Below are 20,074 nucleotides of genomic sequence, written 5' to 3' on the forward strand. Positions count from 1 at the left end.
AAAGAAGTTGATTTTCCGAGAAGACACAGAAATTCCAAACCAGAAGAAGGTCAATCCAGACACTCGAAAACCTTGAACCTTCCCTTCGACGAGCCAATGGAACCTCCTACGGAAGGTTTCGTCGCCAGCTTGAAGACGATCTCCCGACGAAAGAAAAGGAATCCCCATTTCCGCTTCAGCTACGGAAAACACAAACTTATAGTGGAGAAAGTCGCCCGGAGCTCTAGATAGGTGATTAGCATCTCCTCTGTCGTCGGATTGAAGATGTCCTTCATCTGTGTTCCGATGGAGGCCACTTCAAGCTTCGTCCTTCAGTTTCAACGAGTCACGAACAAAGCTAAAAGAGATTGTCGTGTTGTCCATCGGCGTGGCTCAACGGGATTTGGTCGGAAGGAGTTTGAAGAAGCCATCCGGAGCTTCTCACCAGCACAGACTCCGACAGGGGAAGCCCCCAGATCTAGCGGCACCACCCGAGCCTCCTCCCCCTCCCCCCCCCCCCCCCCCCCCCTTCTGATAACCAAGCCCCACCAACGACAAAATACTCCTCTGAGCCCATTTCTACCCCCAATGAGCCATCCCCTTCCTTCGAAATTCCCTAACCCAGCCTTTTAGAACCTCTTTTCAGATCACCATATTCCTACACACCTTCCTTTGGAGAAATCCAAAACCATCCAAATCCCTCCCAACTTACTCCATAAAGGGCGACAATCTTTGACCTGCTCTATCCTAGTCCACACCTCCTCCAGTGTCGTCAAATCCAGCATCCTTCAATGGCTGACTGATGAGCTTCACCTCCCCCTACACACCCAGAATTTCCTACCTCAACCCCCATTCCTGGCTTGTTCACTTTGAAACCCAGCAAGAATCTTCTGCGGCCCTTGCTGTCACACCCCACACCCCCTTGGGCATCATTGGGATATCAGAATGGCTCCCCTCGACTCCTTCCAGTCAATTTGGGCAATGGGCTACAATCACTAGCCTCTCCGTGGAACTATGGGACAATGAGGTCTTCACGAGCATCATCTCGAAGTTTGGTGACATAATTGCTCTGGACCCCTTATTGAGCACTGGCATCGCCTTGATGAGGCCCAAATCGTCATCAATCCTATTCATCCTTACGAAGGATGCTACTTCCGATGCATTATGGTGGGTAATACCCGATTTTGGATTCATATCGAGTTGGCAGCTATGCAATATTTCAGAAATGCGACCTCGAGTCCTACAACTAAATCCAGAGATTCTCTACAACCTGTCCACACATTGAGAGTAGCAACCCCGATCTCTTCTCCCTAGAAGATGCGTCTTGAACCAGCCAGTCTTACAGCTGGCGCTGAATCTATTCCAACTACCTCCTTGGTTGTCCCTCCCTCCAACCTGCCATACCACCCACCCACCAGTCCATCTCAACCCACCACAGATATTATCCATGATAGAATCTATTCCAACCCCCAGATACCTATTGCTGCCATTCACCCTCCCACTTTACCCCCCGAAATAACCACACCCCCTCCTTCCCCCCTCCCATTAAATGCCCCGCATGCCTCCCTTAACTCCATCCCACAGTCCTCACACCCTCAAACCACCACTCTAAATTATAAACTCTCCCCCTCCACCACCTCCGAGATATTCCCACTCCAAAATTCCTCCTCCTCCACCCCTTGCCACCTACCAACGCCGGAATAGAGGTCATCTGAGACAACTTCTCCAGGATGGTCCTAGTGCTACTACTAGATACCCCTGCAATCTAGAGATAGGGGACTTCATCTTTCCGGAGACGGGTAAAAGAGCTCAGAAGTATGTGGCTGCTCTTCAGATAGAACAACAAAAATTTGACCCAGAAACCTGGGCACAAATAGTGGAATTTGTTGGAATGACTTGTCTTTAATATGCATGCTGCGCCTTCGCTAACAGACCGGTCTTTTGGCGCAATGGTAAGTAACATGGTATCAGAGCAGGTGGTCTCGAGTTCGAGTCCCGCTCCCCCCGTTTGTTTCGTCCCCGCATAGGTGGGACTTTGTCTTTGGCCGTCCCCGTATAGGTGGGATTGTGCATTTGCATTTGTACACGGGTGTTCCCCGTGCGGGGGAGTGTTGGAATGACTTGTCTTTAATATGCATGCTGCGCCTTCGCTAACAGACCGGTCTTTTGGCGCAATGGTAAGTAACAGAACTTGCCAAGGTGATGGGCGCCGTCTACACGGAGCCCCTTAGGGGAGATAATCACCTGTCTGAGATGTCCAAGAAAAAGACTAGTGATCAATGATCATTATCTCTTGGAATGTTCGAGGAATTGGATCCGTGTGTTGCCGTGCTGCAATTCGGGACCTCCTTGCCTTTACCAAGGCAAATGTTGCTATTTTTCAAGAAATCAAGGTGGCTTCTCTGCCCATTGGATATATCCGTGAGTTGTGGCCTCTTAAGGAGCTTGGATGGATTTCTGTGGATGTGATTGGATCGGCTGGCGGCATTCTGATTGTGTGGGACACTAATACCATTGAGGTGCTCGATCGCTGCTGTGACACTTACTCCCTCGAAATCAAATTGAGAGACAAAAGGATCGGGGAACATTTGGTGCCTTGTGGGTGTGTATGGTCCTACTAGACACTAGGAGAGACATCTCTTCTAGGATGAACTTTTGAGGACTTGTCAGAGGTGGCCCATTCCTCTGATGCTTGCGGGGGACTCCAATGTTACCCGCTTCTGCCACGAGAAATCCCCGTCCTCCCGGAGAATCACTACCTCCATGAGGCTATTTGCAGACTTTATTGGCAGTTGGGATCTTGATGAGGTTACCCTATCTGGGAAGACCTTCACTTGGTCAAATGGCAGACAACCCCCCGTCCTCTCCAAGCTTGACCGCTTCTTAGCCAACAATGATTGACCTCAGTTATACAACAATGCCACAGGCAAAGTCCTCAATAGGGTTGTTTCCGACCATTGGCCGATTATGGTAGATACCCACTTCAGCAGCTGCCCCCCCCTTTTAGATTCAACAATGCTTGGATGGTGGACCCCCCCTCTTTTGATTCCTCTACCAAGCTCAAGATGCTAAAACAGTTGCTGCGATCATGGGCCTCTGCGAGAAAGGCCTCTTCCTCAGTCGAGAGAGTTGCCGTCCTTAGAGATACGCCCTCCAAGGGCAAATGCAGTCCTTCGCTCACAGTGAACTCGTGCACTGGAAGCAGCGTGCAATATTTAAATGGCTCGTTGAGGGGGATGCCAATACTAAATTCTTCCATGCAGTCGCCTCTGCTTGGAGAAGAGCCAACCGCATCACCATGCTCAACGTCAATGGTGAGAGTACCTCAGATTGATCCCTTATTTTAGTCTCACTGGTGAACTTTTTTGCAAAATTATACTCTGATGGCCAGCTAGTTCGCCCTTTCTTTGAAAGTGTTTATCTCCAGGCTATTCCTTTGGCTGCAACTAGACTCATCGAGTTCCCTTTCTCCAGGAAGGAAATTGAATGGCATGTTCTATGGCTACTTTGGCAGCACTCATGGAATCAGACTAGGAGATCCACTCTCGCCTCTTCTTTTCAATTTAGTTGCTGAATATCTGTCATCCTTATTTTATTCAGCAATGACTTTTGGGTGGCTCCAACCAGTTTCCCCCCCAGATGGAGTTCGATGTACCCTTATTACAGTTTGCGGACGACACATTGATCTTCAGTGAAGGCACCTTCGATCAAGTCAAGAAAATCAAGGCGCTGTTGGGGCCTTTTGAACTATCATCTAGTCTGAAAATCAATTGGCAGAAGACAACTTTGTTTGGTTACCACATTGATGGTGGAGAACTTGATGCTATGGCTTCCTGCCTGGGCTGTTCACTGGTTTCACTTCCTGCCACATACTTGAGCCTCCCTTTATTTGACTCCAGACCTCACAAGCAGCTTTTAACTCTTATAATTGAGAAGCTTGAGTGGCGCCTTGCTACTTGGAGGGGTCGCCTTGTCTCCAAGGCTGGTCGTTTAATCCTCCTCAACTTTTGTGTGGCTGGGATCCCAAACTACTACCTCTTTTTCATGCCTTGCCCCGCTGCTATCTGCCAACAGATTGAAGTTCTTGGGCGACGTTTCTTATGTAGAGGGCTGAAAGGTGACTTCAAGTATCATCTTGTTGGTTGGAAGGATATCTATAAGCCAAAATCCCTTGGGGGGTTTGGGATCGGGCTAATTCCTGACATGAACCACACCCTTCTCCTCAAATGAATTTGGAAATTCAACTTCTCATCGGGATACATTTGGAAGCCCATGGTTGCTACCAACTTTGGCTGGCTGGAGCCGTGGTGGATTTCTGGTGGTTGTAAGCAGAACCCTGCTCCTCTCTGGCAATCCCTCTGCCCCCTCCTTCCGACCTTTGCAAAGGGAATTCGGTTCTATGCTGGAAATGAGAGCAGATTGCGGTTTTGGAAGGATTGGTGGATGGGAACGGACCTCTCGCTGATTGCTATGGTGCCTTGATGAGAATCTGCACAACACAATCCATTTCGATGGCCGAAGTTTGGGGATCCAGCGCTTGCTGGAACTTTTACTTCCGATGTGGCCTCAATGATGTGGAGATTTAGCTAGTTTCCAACCCTCTTCTGGACCTCCAACCTATCCAGCTCTGGTGCTCACTACCAGGATAGGATTGTTTGGAGAGTTGATGACAGCGTCAAGTTTTCAGTTTCATCTTGTTACCACATTATCACTGGTGCCACTGGATCCTCTACCCATGGTGCTGCCATTGCCTGGAGTCTGGTTCTTCCTTTAGATTTCCCTGTCAGCATTCTAAAGTTCCTGTTGTGGAGGATGTGGGCCTCTAGGGAAAGTTCCTTGAGCTGGACCCATTCTAACCTTTGTACTAGTTACACCGGTATTACATGACTCACGGGGATATGATTGACTACTTTCCCTGTCATGCTGTTATCTAATGGGACGGTTAGCAGCCTATAGGCTTGTAAGATGCTCTTGAGTCTTCTTGGAAAACTTATCAGGCTAGGTTTGGAGTTCACCCAAGTGGGGATTGATAGTTACTAACATCTCCATTTGTTTCAGGAACATGGTTTGTGGTAATCTGACCGACTGTGTGGCATGCACTGGTGAATGAAAGAAAGTATAGAAGGGTCTAAATAATTCCTCAAATGAGGCTCTGATGCCAAAATTGATGTAGGACAACAAGGACTTCAAGTTCTAGGGTTTTAGTAGGGGCTGAATTAGGTCACGAAGGGGCTGGCATACAAATCAGCAGACAGTTTTAATTGCATGCTAACACCATAGGTAAATTAATTTAATCCATGAAAATATACTAAAATTACCAATAGCATGCTTAAAAGGTATTAGAGTAGAGAAATTACTTTAGGGATGAGAAATTTTGACAAATCTAAGTGGGTAAAGGAAATTAAGGTTCAACAGGGCTCGAAACAGGGTAGTGAAACAAAGTGGTGTAACTTTCCACATCTATTTAGGTAATCCAAACCAAGAATTTAACAAATTTTGATGAAAAATCTAAAGGCAACAGTTGGAATTGAATATGGTAGTGCTGAGATTGCAGAAAACAGTGCTGAAATAGAGGAAATAGTATGGAAATTGAAGAAGAGTGACTAAAGTTAGGATAAAACTATAAAGCTGCTTCTTGTCTTGCTGAAAAATATCTGGGAATGAAAGAACACAGAAAGAAGAGATTTAGAAAGCAAGAGTTAAACAAAACGTAAAGAAAATGAGAGAGGAGGGTTCACACTTGATCTGGAGCTAACTTCCCTGAGAGAGAGAGAAAAAGAGAGAGAGAGAGAGAGAACTTCACACCCAAGCGAACAAAATATTGAAATTTCACTCATGAAGTGCCAATTACAAGACTCTAGTGGCTTTAAATAGCCACAACGCTGAAAGTTAACGATCAGATTAAAGCATATTACTGACTAAAAGGAACGGCCTAGATTAAAACTTAAAAGGCCACAACCTTAAAACTTAATGGCCCAGATTGAAACTTGTTATTGATAGTGAGCAAGGGCCAAGCTTCCTCAAAAAATAAAAGAAAAAAGCAAGGGCCAAGGTCAAAACTTAAAACGAACCCTTATGGACCTTAAGCTGACACTAAAAAAACCCATTTAAACTAAAAAATATATATATATATATATATATATATATATATAATAAATCAAATTATTACAAGCCCAAGACAGAGCCCCATTAACATAATTCATTTAAAATAAAAACGAAATTACAAATTTTGTTTTTAAACCTACCAATTGAAAAAATTCAAATCTTCAGCTCCTCACGGAGCCAAATAGCCCTACTCTTCTTTTTCTTCCTAGAAGTTGTTTGAAACTTGTGATCCTTGTCAAAAATCATGTTCGTTTAATAAGAAAGATATGTTTATATATCTGGCTTACCCTTCTTGACTTAAGAGTATGAGCAAAAATATTCCACTTAATTACTTGAGGTTAAGTTGGTTTTATTAAGATTAGATGTGTGTAGCGTATTTAAGCTCATTTTTTTGTCACTTATGCTCAGTTTGGACTATGCCTTTATGGAGGATAGGTGCTTATAGGACTTTTTTCTATTTTTTTTTTTTTGGATTTATATGAGTTCAGGACCAGATCGTGTTTGTTTGTTTCTAGCCTGTGATTTATATGGTCCCCTGAATACCATACTGATATTGTTTTCTTGAAATGAGTCTGTTTAATTCATTTCCATTGCATATGTTGATTGCTTAGTAGGAAATTTTGCTCCTTTTTATGATTTTCTTGGAATTTGCTTGTTACTTTTTTTCTTCTCATTTTTGTTAATTCCAACCTGTTGAAAACAAATAAATTATTAAATTTTTTTTTTGCATGTTTTCAGCATAAAGTGTAATGGAACCTTTTACTTTTCATAATAGAATACAAGAAATTATGGTTTTAAGGTTGTAACTGGGTAGTCCAAAGGCTTATGTTACCTGACTACTGGTCAGTGTTCCCTAACTTAATATGCAAGAAGTTTTGCTTGTTGTTTGAGGCATGTAGGGAACTTCTGAATGTGTGTAAGATTAATTTGGTAAATTCCTGCGGTTAATGTAGGTGCTGTGATGGAAAAGGCTGTGGAAGGAGCTATCACCTTTCTTGTCTTGATCCTCCTTTGAAAGATGTCCCTTTTGGTGCTTGGCACTGTTTGTCGTGTGTGAAAAAGAAGATAAAGTTTGGGCTACATTCAATATCTGATGGAGTGGAGTCCATTTGCATTGTTAGAGAAGAAGGTAAAATGCATATACAATTGTGGGTGTTTGAGTGGTAGGGTTGTTTCTTTCTATTTCTTATGTCTTATGTATGAGTCTCATATACCCCTTTTTATTTTCTCCCGTTTTGTGGAGATCAATCCAATGAATTCTCCCAATCTCTTCTTTCATCTTTCATTTTCTTTTCTTGGAAGAATATTGGGAATTTTATTCAAGAAGAGACTATCTTTTTTTTTTTTTTTTCGTTTTTTGAGAATGATGTGAGTATTATTAAGAACAACAAAAAGATACAAACATCTTAGGGGAGCTCTTCTGATACAATAAGGGATTGGAGGGAGGCTCCTTGTTTAGCAAGGTTGTCAGCAAAAGAATTTGCTGACTGAGGGACGTGCCCCAAAGTACAAGTGAGGGTGGAAATGATGTAAAACATTTCTTGAAACATAGTCGGGTGGCGTAGGGAGGGTCCGTAGGAGAAGAGGACCAACCCATCACAACCGAGGAGTCTCCTTCAATAAGAAGGGGGCATGAGAGGTGGTCAAGAAAGATGACGAGGCCTAGGAGGAGAGCAAATAACTTAGTAGAGGTGGAGTTAGAGATTCATAAACCCAACATAGGAGTAGAAAGGGATGTTGTCCGAGTTCCTGATAACACCGCCAAAGCCAAAGCCAACAAGCCCGAGGTTGCCAATGACACTTCTATCAAAATTGAGCTTGAGAGCACCAGTAGGGGGAGGTTGCCAAGTTGCCATGGTAGGAGGCTGAGACATAGCAAACATATGGACCATGACACGCCAATTGATCCAGAGGGAGGTGCCACTAAGGTTATGGAATTCCTTCCTAGTGTTGAATAAAGAGGAAACATGTCCGATGATTAAGTCGAAGACCTCCTCATTTCTGAATTTGCAATTGAACCGGCGGTTGTTCCTCTCCTTCCAGAGGCACCAAGGGTCAACGTGAGACAATAGGAGAGGAGATCTTTGCCCAACTCTGGGATGCTGATTACCAAAACCTTGAGGTAGGTGAAGGTGAGATCCTTGGGGATACAGAAGTGTGTACCAATCTTGTTAAGCATGTGGGACAAAACCTTCCAAGCAAATGGGCATAGGAGGAGCAGGTGGTTGACACTTTCCTCAGTAGCGTTGCATAATTGTCAAAGGGCACACGGAGTAGTGATTCCGTGCTGATGAAGATTATCCACAATTAGGATTTTGTTGAGGCAAACAGTACAGAGAAATAACTTGACTTTTGGCTACCCAGATAGCTTCCAAGCAATTGCAACATCAATGGTATTGGGGCTGCATTCCACCCCTTGAGGTGGTCATATTCTGAGAAGACTGTGAGCACTCCATTCGAGTCAGGCATCCATTTTGAGGTGAGAGGCAATGGCGACGTCCACCAGTAGTCCACCAACCATTATCCCATTTGAGTTTAGCAGCCATTATGGGTTGCCAAATAGACTTCGGCAGCGTGTTAAATTTCTGGATCCACTTGAGTAGAAGGGTGGAGTTCATATCAGTTGCGAGCTGAAGGCCAAGGTCGTCCTTGGGTTTTGGCCTACAAATGTCTGTCCAAACGACGAGGTGATATTTGAATTCGCTTCTAGGCCTTCTCCAAAGAAAATGTCTCTTAAAGCACATTGTTGACCTTCAATTTTCGGAAGAATATGGTGAAATTCTACCTTTAGTTTTCGGGTGCATGGTGGAGAGAGGGTGGCCCTGCTCGCCTTCTATCCCCGATATGGAAATCAGTTTTCAAGCTCCTTCCAGTATTCAGAGATGCTACCGCATTTCACACAGGCAACGGAAGGACCCTTCTCTTCTGGTCGGACGAATGGTGTGGCCCTCGATCTCTCTCAGAGGACTTCCCGGGGCTGCATAGAGTGGCAAACAATCTCTCTTGCTCTGTGGCTGATTCATGGAGTGATCACTCGTGGAGTCTTCAAATTCGTTGGGGATTAAATGATGAGGAATCTTTGGCTTTTTGTTCTCTCCTTACCAAACTTAGCAGTACTATTATTCGGGAGCACTCAATTGTTAAGATGATTTGGAAGCCCAGTAATAATGGTCGATTCACTGTCACTTCGGCTTACTCTCATATCTGAAAGTAAGACTATAGTCCTCATGAGCACAAGGCAAATCTGGCTTGGAAACTCTCAGCGCAAAGCAAAATCAAGTTCTCCGTGTGGTCAGTCATCAGAGAACAAATTCTTACTTCAAACAACCTTTACAGAAGAGGCTTCACTGCCCCCGATCTTTCTTGTCCCCTATGCAGTGAGTGTGAAGAGACAGTCCAGCATGTCCTCTTACACTGTGGATTTTTGTGGCAAGTTTGGATGAAGATATTTCAGAAAATCGGACTCCAACTGGGGCTACATCAGAACCTCTTTGGCACCTTTGAGATGGTTCGAGGGATTCTCCTTCCTCGGCTGGGCAAGTTAATTCTTTCAGCCTGTCTTGAGCATGTTCCATGGTGCATTTGGCTCGAGCGGAACAACCGAAGATTCAACTCCAAAGCTAGTACCCCAGACAACACGACTTCTCATGCCGTCGGCCTCATCTCGAGCTGTCTTCATACAAAGAAGGATTTTGCCACTCTTTCAGGGGTTTCCCTTCGGGAAAATTGGAATTTGATCACTCACATGTCTGGCCCTAGCAGAGCTCCTAGAATGGTTATCTGAGATCCTCCCCCCAGTGACTGCATAAAGCTGAATTTTGATGGTAGTGCTATTGGATGTCCTGGGCTAGCAGGAGCAGGTGGTATATTCAGAGGTCACAATGGAGACCCCATTCTTTCTTATGCGGGTCCGGTGGGCATTGCCGATTCTAATACTGCTGAAGTTAGTGCTCTGTTGTTCGGCCTCCAAGTCTTCAAAGATCGTCTCCATGGCAAGTTAATCATTGAAGGCGACTTGAAAACGGTTATTAGTTGGTGTTCCAATGACAACCTCCCCCCTTGGCGCCACACATTGTATCTTCTTTGCATTGTAATTGAAATCTCATTCCTAGATCAGCCAACTCTCTGGCTGATAAATTGGCTAAATTCGGAACTTCTCAACGATCTCTCATTGTATGGGAAGGATTCCCTCCTTTGTAATTTGCTCTTTTGTGCTTTTGTCTTAATAAAAATCAGCATCATTTAAAAAAAAAAAAAACTATTCTGGGGGAGATTCTGGGAAGCTGGATGTTTTGGAGCTCGGGCTGGTTGGTGCATTCCTCCGAGTATAAGTTTGTGAAGAAGCTTATGAGAGCATCAGTAATGGAGGCTCTATTTGAGGTTATTTCATTGTTGATGTACAGGGAAGTAACCCAGTTAGTCCTCCTCTTGGCTGAGGTTATAGAGTGAAAGAAACTTTGTATTTCCATCACCCTCAACCAACCATTTGAAGTGAGCACGCTGCTTCCCTTGAGTGCGCTCACTAAGAGAAATTGATTGAACTTTGGTTTCGAGAGAAATGCGAGAATTAAATTCAGAGTGAGTGTGGGACCTTGATTCTTTGACACCATCAAGGTTGTCGACCTGGGAGAGGAGAGAAGCTTTCTCAGCAGGATTAACAGCAAGACAAATCTGAGGACTAAATTTTGAGGATGGGCTTAAGAAGCTTGAGTTTGTGGGGGAAGGTGCAATCATGATTAGTTGTGGCATAGAGGTTGTTCCACCACCCCAAGAGGAGACTATCTTTCTTAGTCTATCTCAAGCTTTTTCTAGTTCTTTATCCAATCTTACATGTTATGAGAGCAAGGGTGTGCCAAATATTGAAATTTGTAATTATTCTGCTGAACTTGTCAAAACCAAGTCCATCTAGCATAAGGCTGTAAATAGTGATGGCAGTGGTGCAGGTTTTGAGAAACCCAACCCCACACCGTGACCTTGTCCGTGTTTCACAAGGTTGTTTTTTCATGTGAGTTGATGCAGTTGAAGAGATTGATATCAGACTGCTAGTTAGATTGCCTGTAAGTCAGTACTTCATCAACAAACTTAAGATATAGATGCTGGCCTCAATTGTTTGATATGCTATGTGTTGGAAATGACAAATACTCATGTTTATTCTGAGGAAGAAGAGGGTTATATATTTACTGAAGTTGTTGTAGAGCCTAGTTGCAATTTCTAAGTAATTAGTTGGGACAACTGATACATATCCTCTAACTTGAACAGGAACGTCTAAGCATTTGTTTTTTTCTTCTTCTATAAGTACCTTTCTAAAGTGAGAGGTAGACCTTTTACCATTTTGCACTAAAATAAACAAAAGTGGTGTCTCTTGGATTGACCTTAATGTGTTTTCTCCTATCTGTTCCTCAGCAGGAGAGCTCCAACCTTAGCCACAATTGATTACTATGCCCAAAAAGTGCAATGGAGACAAGAGGATCATCCGCATAGCATCCGTGACCAGTTTCCTCTACCTGAGGGCCAAGGATTTCTTTTGGAGCTGCCATCATAATTGGGTTTTAATCAATTATTTGGAGGTGGATCTGAAGCAATCGGCCCTGTTCTGATCCCTATTTGTAAATAGCCTTTATTCACTATTTCCAATTATCGGCCTATACACCTCTAATTCTTTTGATTAAGAAAGCTTGATAGTTCTTCTATATGTATTAAGTCGCCATAAGAGTGAGCTTTTTCTACATCAACCTAGTAAATAGACCAGTCATGACGTATAATAGTAGCAATAAGGAATTGAACATGTTGAGTGGGAGAAAGTTCCCGGATGAGAAGTATTAAGAAAACTGATTGGTTATAAGGTTGAGAGGCACATTTTGGGATGAAACTGAGCTCAACCCAATAGTGGTATCAGAGGAAGATGTGTACATGGGCTGAGGCCCAGTTTTTGCCCCCAAGGTTATTTGTATGTTGTAAGATCCATTAGGTGGGAGTCTGTGTTTTTTGCTCCGTTGGGAGTTTGTGCCCATGTGTCAGGTCTGTTATATATAAACCTGGATGTGTGGAAGAGTGTTGAGTGGAAAATATTCTTATATTGAGAAGTGTTTAAAAAAAGTAATTAGGCTATTAGGTTGAGCAATAGGCCGCTTATGTGGTTAGTTATTTTGGGATGAAATTGAGCTTAACCCAACAGAACAAAGTCTAAACCAGTAACAACAAAGGTGGTCCCAGAATTATCAAAATCATAAGATTCTGAGGTATTTAAAGGGGTCTACAGGTGTGGGGCTGGTGTGTAGGAGCAAGCTTGGGTATCTCTCATATTTTCATTCTTCTTGGTTGTGATGTGGATCAAGTAGGTGGGAATATGGGATGCTGTGCCTTTATTGGATGTGATTTGTTTGTATGGGAAAGTAAAAAGCGAGCAGCTGTTACTCATTTCAGTGCAGTGGTGGGGGGAAAGATTCATGATTCGTACACCATGTGAGTTGATGCAGTTGAAGAGTTTGATGTCAGATTTTGTTTTCGAATTCATAACCCTGCAGGAATATACTCTGACCATCAAACAGCTACTTAGATTTCCTGTAATTCAGTACTTTCTGAGCAGACTTAAGAAATAGATGACGGTCTCATTGTTTGGGATGCTATGTGTCAAACAAGTACTCGTTTGTTCTGAGGAACAAGTATTTTATATATTTACTGGAGCTGTTCTAGGGTTCAGTTGCAGTTTCTCAGTAATTAGTTGGGACAACTAATACTTATGGTGCAGCTTGAACAAGAATGTCTAAGCATATGTGTTTTTTGTTTTTTGCACCATTTTCTCTAAGTACCCATCTGAAGTGAGTGGTGGACCTTTCACAGTTTCCCACTAAAATAAACGGTAGAGGTGTACACTGGGGTTTACCCCGATGTGTTTTCCCTTAATTTTTTTCCTTTATCTTTCATGTTCCTTTTGAACCTTTTCCTTCTTCTTTTTCTCTTCTTTTGATTTTCTTTGTCTCCCAATCATACAAGGACATCGACAATACCATTTTATTCTGTTTATTATCCTAATATCGGGACTTCATTTGCTACTGATGGGTTTCACTATCTGGTGATGTTAGGTATGCAGAAAATAAAGGAATATTTTGTGAAGTACCGTGGTCTTTCCCATGTTCATAACCGTTGGATAACAGAAAGCCAACTTCTACGAGAAGCTCCGATGCTTTTGAAGAAGCGCTCTAAAGAGAAGGTCTTTTACCGTTGAACATATACTTACCGTGTTTATTCTTTTCTATTGTGTTAATTCTAATGATTTCAAGTCATCTTAGCAGCTCATATGGAAAAAAGAGTGGACTGAACCTCAGCGGCTATTGAGGAGAAGATTAGCCATTGCTCAAAAGGATGGGCATGTGGACTTTGGTACAGAACAGAGTGACTCACCAAGTTGCCTTCAGGAGTGGCTTGTGAAGTGGAAAGGTCTCGGTTATGATGAAGCTACATGGGAGTTGGAGAATGAGTCCTTTTTAAGGACACCAGATGCTATGAGGCTGATGAAAAATTATGAAAACTGGCATGAAAAGGCAAGAAAACAATCAGATCCTTCAATGCTATATGAGGTGGGCCTTAATCTTCAATAGGTCTTGTCAAATTTTTTGTCTCTGAGCATCTATACTTTCATTTAATCTTTCCTTTTGGCAACTTCAACACTGTTTAGCTATGTCCAACTGTGTACTAGTAGAGTCCCTGTCTTTGTGCTACATTGCTTTGTTGATGTGGGGACAAGCAGTGTGTTTTGGATTTGTATCACTTGATCTTTTAGTACACTACATGCTCGTCTGGTCTTTCTCTTATTGTTGGCGTCCTTTTATGTATGGTCCTTAGAAATTGCAGACGAGTCTTTGCATGGAAAACATGATATAGTAAAGGTATTTATGGACATTGGTGTTTCATCACATGTTTGAATTATTTCCCTACTAGACTGATTCTTGGGCGAAAGCTTTCATTTTGTCTGTAGAAGACATAAATATGGCACTATTAGCTTCTCTAGTATTTTCTGTTTGATTGACTGAAGTCACATGTTTATCCATCTTATATTTTTAACCGTTGAGTATTATCTCTACAAAAACCGAACTTTAGGCTCACCTAAACGCTTTTCGGCTTTCTGTTTGCCCCGAGAGATGATCACATTTAGATGGAGGGTAATTTTGGAGTGGCTTTCAGTTGGATTTGGAATCGATATTCTTTATTATGGCAAGCTTTTGAAATTCTTTGATGAGCTGAAGATATTAGCCAAAAATGAAGATTACCCCAGTTTTTTTTTTTTGTTCTTCTATCTGAATGTACTTTTCTTGATGTACTATTCCTCTTCTGAGAGCGCTTTTCTGGATGTAGTTCCCAATCCTTATGCGAATACAACCAACGCAAGAAAAACAAAAACTCCTCTATCGAAATCGATGTAGAACTCGCCGGAAATAGTCGCTGATAACCTTGGTATTTGAGAGACCAATACTCTCCCTGAGCCATGCTCTGAAGACTAAACGACGCGCCACTTCCTCTCTCTCGGCTCCCTCTCTAAATTCCCTCCCGAAACCACTTAACCAAATTCCCAAAAATGCCCTTGACCCATTACTCACCCTCTAATTATCCTTCTGTTTACTCCTTCTAGAGTAGGTAACACTAATTTGGGGTCTATCAGAAGCCTCCCCTCAAACAATCATCCATCCGTCCACTCTCTACCAACCCGGATTCTCCACTCTAATGCGTTGGAAGCACACACCTTACATTGAGTACCACCTGTCTCGAGAGCTTGCTCTATCCAGATCAACTCCTCTTCACCGTGTTGGTACCAGGATAGTCCATGAAGAATCTAGAGCACACCATTTGTCCAATAGAGCACATCCACATATCCCTTCGCGATCTAATTTGAGGCCCACCACCTTCGTTCGGCATTTAGAGGATCCTATCCACCATGGCTAACTCCGGGGCATAGCTCTGATACCATTTGTAAGGACTATGAACGCTACCTATCTCCACATTGGTATGATATTATCCACTTTGGGTTGTAAACCCTCATAGATTTGCTCTTGGGCTTTACCCCCAAAAGGCCTCATACCAATGGAGAAAGTGTCCACACTTATATATCCAAGATCCTCCCCACTTCTTAACCAATGTGGGACTTTGGTTATATACCCAACAAACTCATGGGGCTCAAACTTGAGTTAATGGGGGATGGGGGGAGGTTAGCACCTCCTTTGTTTTTGTGAACTGATCAGGCTTTAATTTTTTTTTTATTTTTTTTATTTATGAAATGTGATTTTATTAAGAGAGCAAAGAGGAACTAGATCAGGCTTGAAATTAGACAACAATAAATTGTGACAAGGACTGTTAGAGAACAATGTAGACTAGGTTGATGAAGATAAATAAAAAGAAGCCTATTGGTTGATGACACGGACCAGGTTGGATAGATAGAAACTTAAATCGGTCGATGACCCAGATGAATAGTTTTACCTCTGGTGACAGAAATATGTGCCAGTCAAGAATTAGTGATGGCTCTGGCTCATGGAATAGCTTGATTCCTATGGAAGATGGTTGATCTGAGGGCATTGAATCAGGAAAAGATCAATGTTCTTTCAGACCAGCTCTTTTATAGATTTTATAGAGCGAGATCTCTGCCTATGAAAGCACCAGAGTTTCAAAATGAGAGAAGAAAATCTCCAAATGGCTCTATGTTCAGGTCAGCCACACAAAAATTAAAAGAAATAAAGCTAAGAGAAAGCCGAAATAAACATGGGAAAATTGTGAGTTGAGTGAAAGCTAAAAACAATGAAACAAGGCTTTACTTGCAACTGTTCTTCCATGCAACACAAAATATGTTTGTCATTCTAAGTGAAAAAAAAAAGGAAGGATGCAGCAAATAAACGGAAATTGTTAGCCCTTTTCAGTGTGATTAATGGGATTTGAAGCTTGGAACAATGGATTGGTTAGAAGAAGTTGAAAAGAAGAAAAGGGACACAGAAGGAGAGAATAATAATCTGGAGTACCTGGTAGGATTTGCTAGTCTGGAGTACCGTGTCTGGTTTGTTAAGCAAAAACATAAAAAAACCAAGACCAATTATTCTGGAGTTAGAGATGATCAAAGCAGTTTTATGTGTTTTTTTTTTTTTTCTTTTTTTCTTTTTAGGCAGAACTAGTTTGAACAAACTTTTGCGCAACTCAAATGATAAAGTTAACTTTGTGAGCTGCCTTGTGAACTCTCGAGCTGAGCTCGATCATGATTAAGCTTGCCTCCTTCTGGTTAGCTAGCTCTGCTCGGAGCTCAAGCTTGGCTTAGCTTGAGCTGGGGTTAAGATTGAGTTGAACCGAGTCAAAACTCAGTCGCTTGCGAGTTGGCTTAGCTTAGTACTACCCTACTTTTTTTTGTTTGAAGTGTTTATTTTATTTTATTTTATTTATTTATTTATTTTGAATGGTGGAAACCCTTGTCCTGGTGGGACTTGAACCCAATACCTCATGCTAGAAATTCTCCAATGTGACTGTTGAACTTGCGATGGGTTGGATCCTCCTTGTCCTCGTTCGACCCTATGTCATCTCTAGAAGTCCTCGTCCCCCTTGGATCCCTACTTTGGAAGATTAGAAGCTGCCTCATCAGGGCATGCCCAAGTTCAACTTTGACGGAAGTGCCCTCGGGAACCCTGGCATATCTAGCTTTGGTGGAGTCATTTGGGATTTTGATAGCACTCCTCTCATTACCTACTCCGGCTCAATGGGGAATTCTGATTCTACTTCAGCCAAGCTTAATGGGTTTCTTCAGAGGCTCATTATCTTTCGTGACCATCTTAGTGGTCCCCTTCTTATTGAAGATGAGTCTAAAGTAGTGATCGACTGGTCCTCCTCTTTTGATCCCCTATGGCGTTATTGGACAGTCTTTCATGAAATTATTGATGTTGTTTCTTTGTTTTTGTGTAGCTGGTATCATGTCCCTAGATTGGCTAATTCCTTTGCCGACGTTCTAGCTAAGCAAGGAGTCTCTTTTGATTGTTCATTTGTCTTGTTTGTTGGAATAAAATCACATCCTTTTCAGAAAGAAAAAAATGTTATTCAGTTACTAGGGTGTTTGACCATGAATGATCTAACTGTCATCATGCTGTTGTTGCCATATTGTTATCCACTTTATGTATTTTATAGCTATAGTGGATGGTAAAATATGGTTATTTAATTTAGGTTTTCAATCTTTATTGATGCAAATTAGTCAAATTGGGATTAGAGTGGCAATTTAACTTACATTTTCACATTTTGGCAATGAAATATTGCAGTTTATGCAGGTTAAAGATGCTCCCTTGGCTAAGCTGTCAAAGTTGCCAGTTGTTGGGGTAGCAGGACTCGATCATCATCTAAGTTCTGTAAACAAACTTCTTGAGAATTGGCACAAACGCCAAAATGCTGTGGTCATTGATGAACAGGTACATGTTTTTGTGGTAGTGCCATTTGATATTTGACAGTTTTTTGTTATCTTTTATGCTACTATGCCAAGTTGGTTGCAGTAGAACTAAACCTCGACTTGAGCTCGTATTTAGTATTGCACCTTGACCAGATTGCAGGTTTGGATTTTTTGGTTTGGTTCAGCTTGGATGAATAAAAGCTTAATATAAAATTGTTTTGCAAAAAAAATAATTTACTAGATGAACTTGTGTCCCTTTCAACTGTAATTCAGTTATTGGATTTTCCTTTTGCATATGGTTGTGCTTAATTTTAACTAGTTATGGAATGATATAAGCAGTATGGACAGCGTAGGGTGAAAAGATTTGAGGAGCATTAATTGCTTTTAATTAATGTTTCTATCCCCTTCTAGGGACCCTGTTAGTATTGATCTTTTCTTTTTGCATTATTTTTCGCTGTTACTAAAAAGGCCCTTCCTGTTGTTACTAAATTCAGCAGCAGATGTGCTTGCCAGGACGGGAGCAACCCTTCAATCTCTGTTAATATATAAATCTTTTTCAAAAAAAGAAAAAAAAAACTAAAAAGGCCCTTCCTTTTTTCACACCTGCACCATTTTTTTGTGGTGTATGAGCACCAAAAGGTTTGATGAAAGATGTTGTTGTTTGCAAATATGAAATAGAACAACACAGAGATTTACTTTTTTTTTTTTTTTTTTATTGAAATGATGCTGAATTTTATTAAGACAAAAGCTCTAACGAGCAGATTACAAAGGGGGGAAACTTTCCCAAACAATGAGAGATTGCTGGGAGGTTCCGAATTTTTCCAATTTATCAGCCAAATAATTGGCTAATCTAGGAATGAGATTCCAATTACAATGAATAGATGACACAATGTCAGCAATACAATCAGTGATAGGCTAGTGGCGCCAAAGGGGGAAGTTATCTTTTGAACACCAGCTGATGACATTCTTTGAGTCTCCTTCAATAAGTAGCTTGTCATGGAGACGTTCCTTGAAGATTCAGAGGTCGAATAGAAGAGCCCTCACTTCAGCAGTATTTGAATCAGCAATGCCCACCAGCCCAACATAAGATAGGATAGGGTCTCCACTACTATCTCTGAAAACACCACCTGCTCCAATTGGCCCAGGATAGCCTAAAGCACTGCCATCAAAATTGAGTTTGATGCAGTCACAAGGGGGAGGATCCCATGTGGCCATAACTGGAGTCCTGTAGGGGCCCGCCATATGAGCAATCAAACTCCAGTTTTCCCGAAGGGAAACACTCGATAGAGAGGCAAACTCCTTCCTGGTATGTAACCAACTTGAGATAAGGCCCACTGCACAAGAAGCCGTATTGTCCGGGGTGCTAATCTTGGAGTTGAATCTCCGATTATTTCGCTCGAGCCTTAGGCACCATGGGACATGCGCAAGGCATGCCAAGAGAATTAACTTGCCCAATCTCATAGGTGCCGAAGAGGTCCTAGTGTAGCCCCATTTGGAGTCCAATTTTTTGAAAGATCTTCATCCTGACTTGCCAAGAAAACCCACAATGTAAGAGAACATGTTGAACTGTCTCATCGCACACACCACAAAGGGGATAGGTATGATCAGGGGCGGTGTATCCTTTTTTATGGAGGTTTTCAGAGGTGAGGATCTATTCCTTGATGGCCGTCACACGAAAAAATTGATTTTACTAGGCACTGAGAGCTTCCATGCAAAGTTTGCCTTGTGCTCATGTATACTGTTGTCTTGCTTTCTAATACGAGAGTAGGAGGAAGCAACTGTGAATTGGCCATTAATACTGAGCTTCCTTATCAGTTTATCACGAATAGTAGTGCTGTTGAGTCTGGAGAGTAGAGAGCAAAAAGTCGAAGTGTCCTCATCATTTAGTCCCCGGCAAAATGGGAGACTCCACGAATGTTCCCTCCAAGAATTAGCCACTGAGCAAGAGAGGTCCTAGCCACCCTAGAGAGCCTCGAGAAGTCCTTAGAGAGGGGGCGGGGGCCGCACCATTCATAATACCAGAAGAGGAGGGTCCTTCCATCCTTCCATTGCATGTGTAAAAGGAAGTTGCATCTCTGAATACTTGGAGGAGCTTTTGAACTGATTTCCATATCGGGGATAAGAGGTGAGTGATGCCACCCTTTCTCCACTAGGCACCCGAAAATTGTAAGTAGAACCTGACCATATCTCTCCATAGGTTATTATGCTTGACGTTGTAGTTCCAAATCTATTTGAGCATAAGGGCTTTCTTCATTTCCTTCGTAGGCCGGATGCCTACTCCACCCTTATTACGGGGCATGCAGATATCCTTCCAACTCACCAAATGATATTTGAAGGTGTTTTCTAATCCTCTCCAGAGAAAGCGCCGACGGATGGCGTCAATCTTGGAGCAAACAGAGGCCAGACAGTGCATGAAAGAGAGCAGATAGTTTGGCAGATCTACCAAACAAGGACTTGAGGAGAGTGAGACGCCCCGTTGTAGATAGAAGCTTACCCCTCCAAGTAGCTAGTCTCTTCTCAAATTTCTCAATAAGGGGGGACCAAAGCGACGCCGAAGGCTGAGAGTCAAAAAGTCGGAGCTCCATATATGTT

At 42.4% G+C, this 20,074-nt stretch overlaps 1 protein-coding gene across 2 annotated transcripts in view; it reads left to right on the forward strand.

Moving 5' to 3' along the window:
- Positions 1–20,074, forward strand: part of LOC137963813 (uncharacterized) — a 74,465-nt gene that overhangs the window by 23,944 nt on the left and 30,447 nt on the right. For both annotated transcript variants that reach the window (XM_068811018.1, XM_068811019.1), the window contains exons 8-11: positions 7,038–7,213; positions 13,167–13,294; positions 13,377–13,661; positions 17,358–17,504. In XM_068811018.1, coding sequence (XP_068667119.1) covers positions 7,038–7,213; positions 13,167–13,294; positions 13,377–13,661; positions 17,358–17,504 — 736 coding nt within the window. The remainder of the gene's footprint in view (positions 1–7,037; positions 7,214–13,166; positions 13,295–13,376; positions 13,662–17,357; positions 17,505–20,074) is intronic.

The sequence above is a fragment of the Aristolochia californica genome, unplaced genomic scaffold (assembly GCF_029961685.1).
Source record: "Aristolochia californica isolate CCGP_79_NKW_82.1479 unplaced genomic scaffold, dmAriCali1.0.hap1 SCAF_4, whole genome shotgun sequence".
Taxonomy (NCBI): domain Eukaryota; kingdom Viridiplantae; phylum Streptophyta; class Magnoliopsida; order Piperales; family Aristolochiaceae; genus Aristolochia; species Aristolochia californica.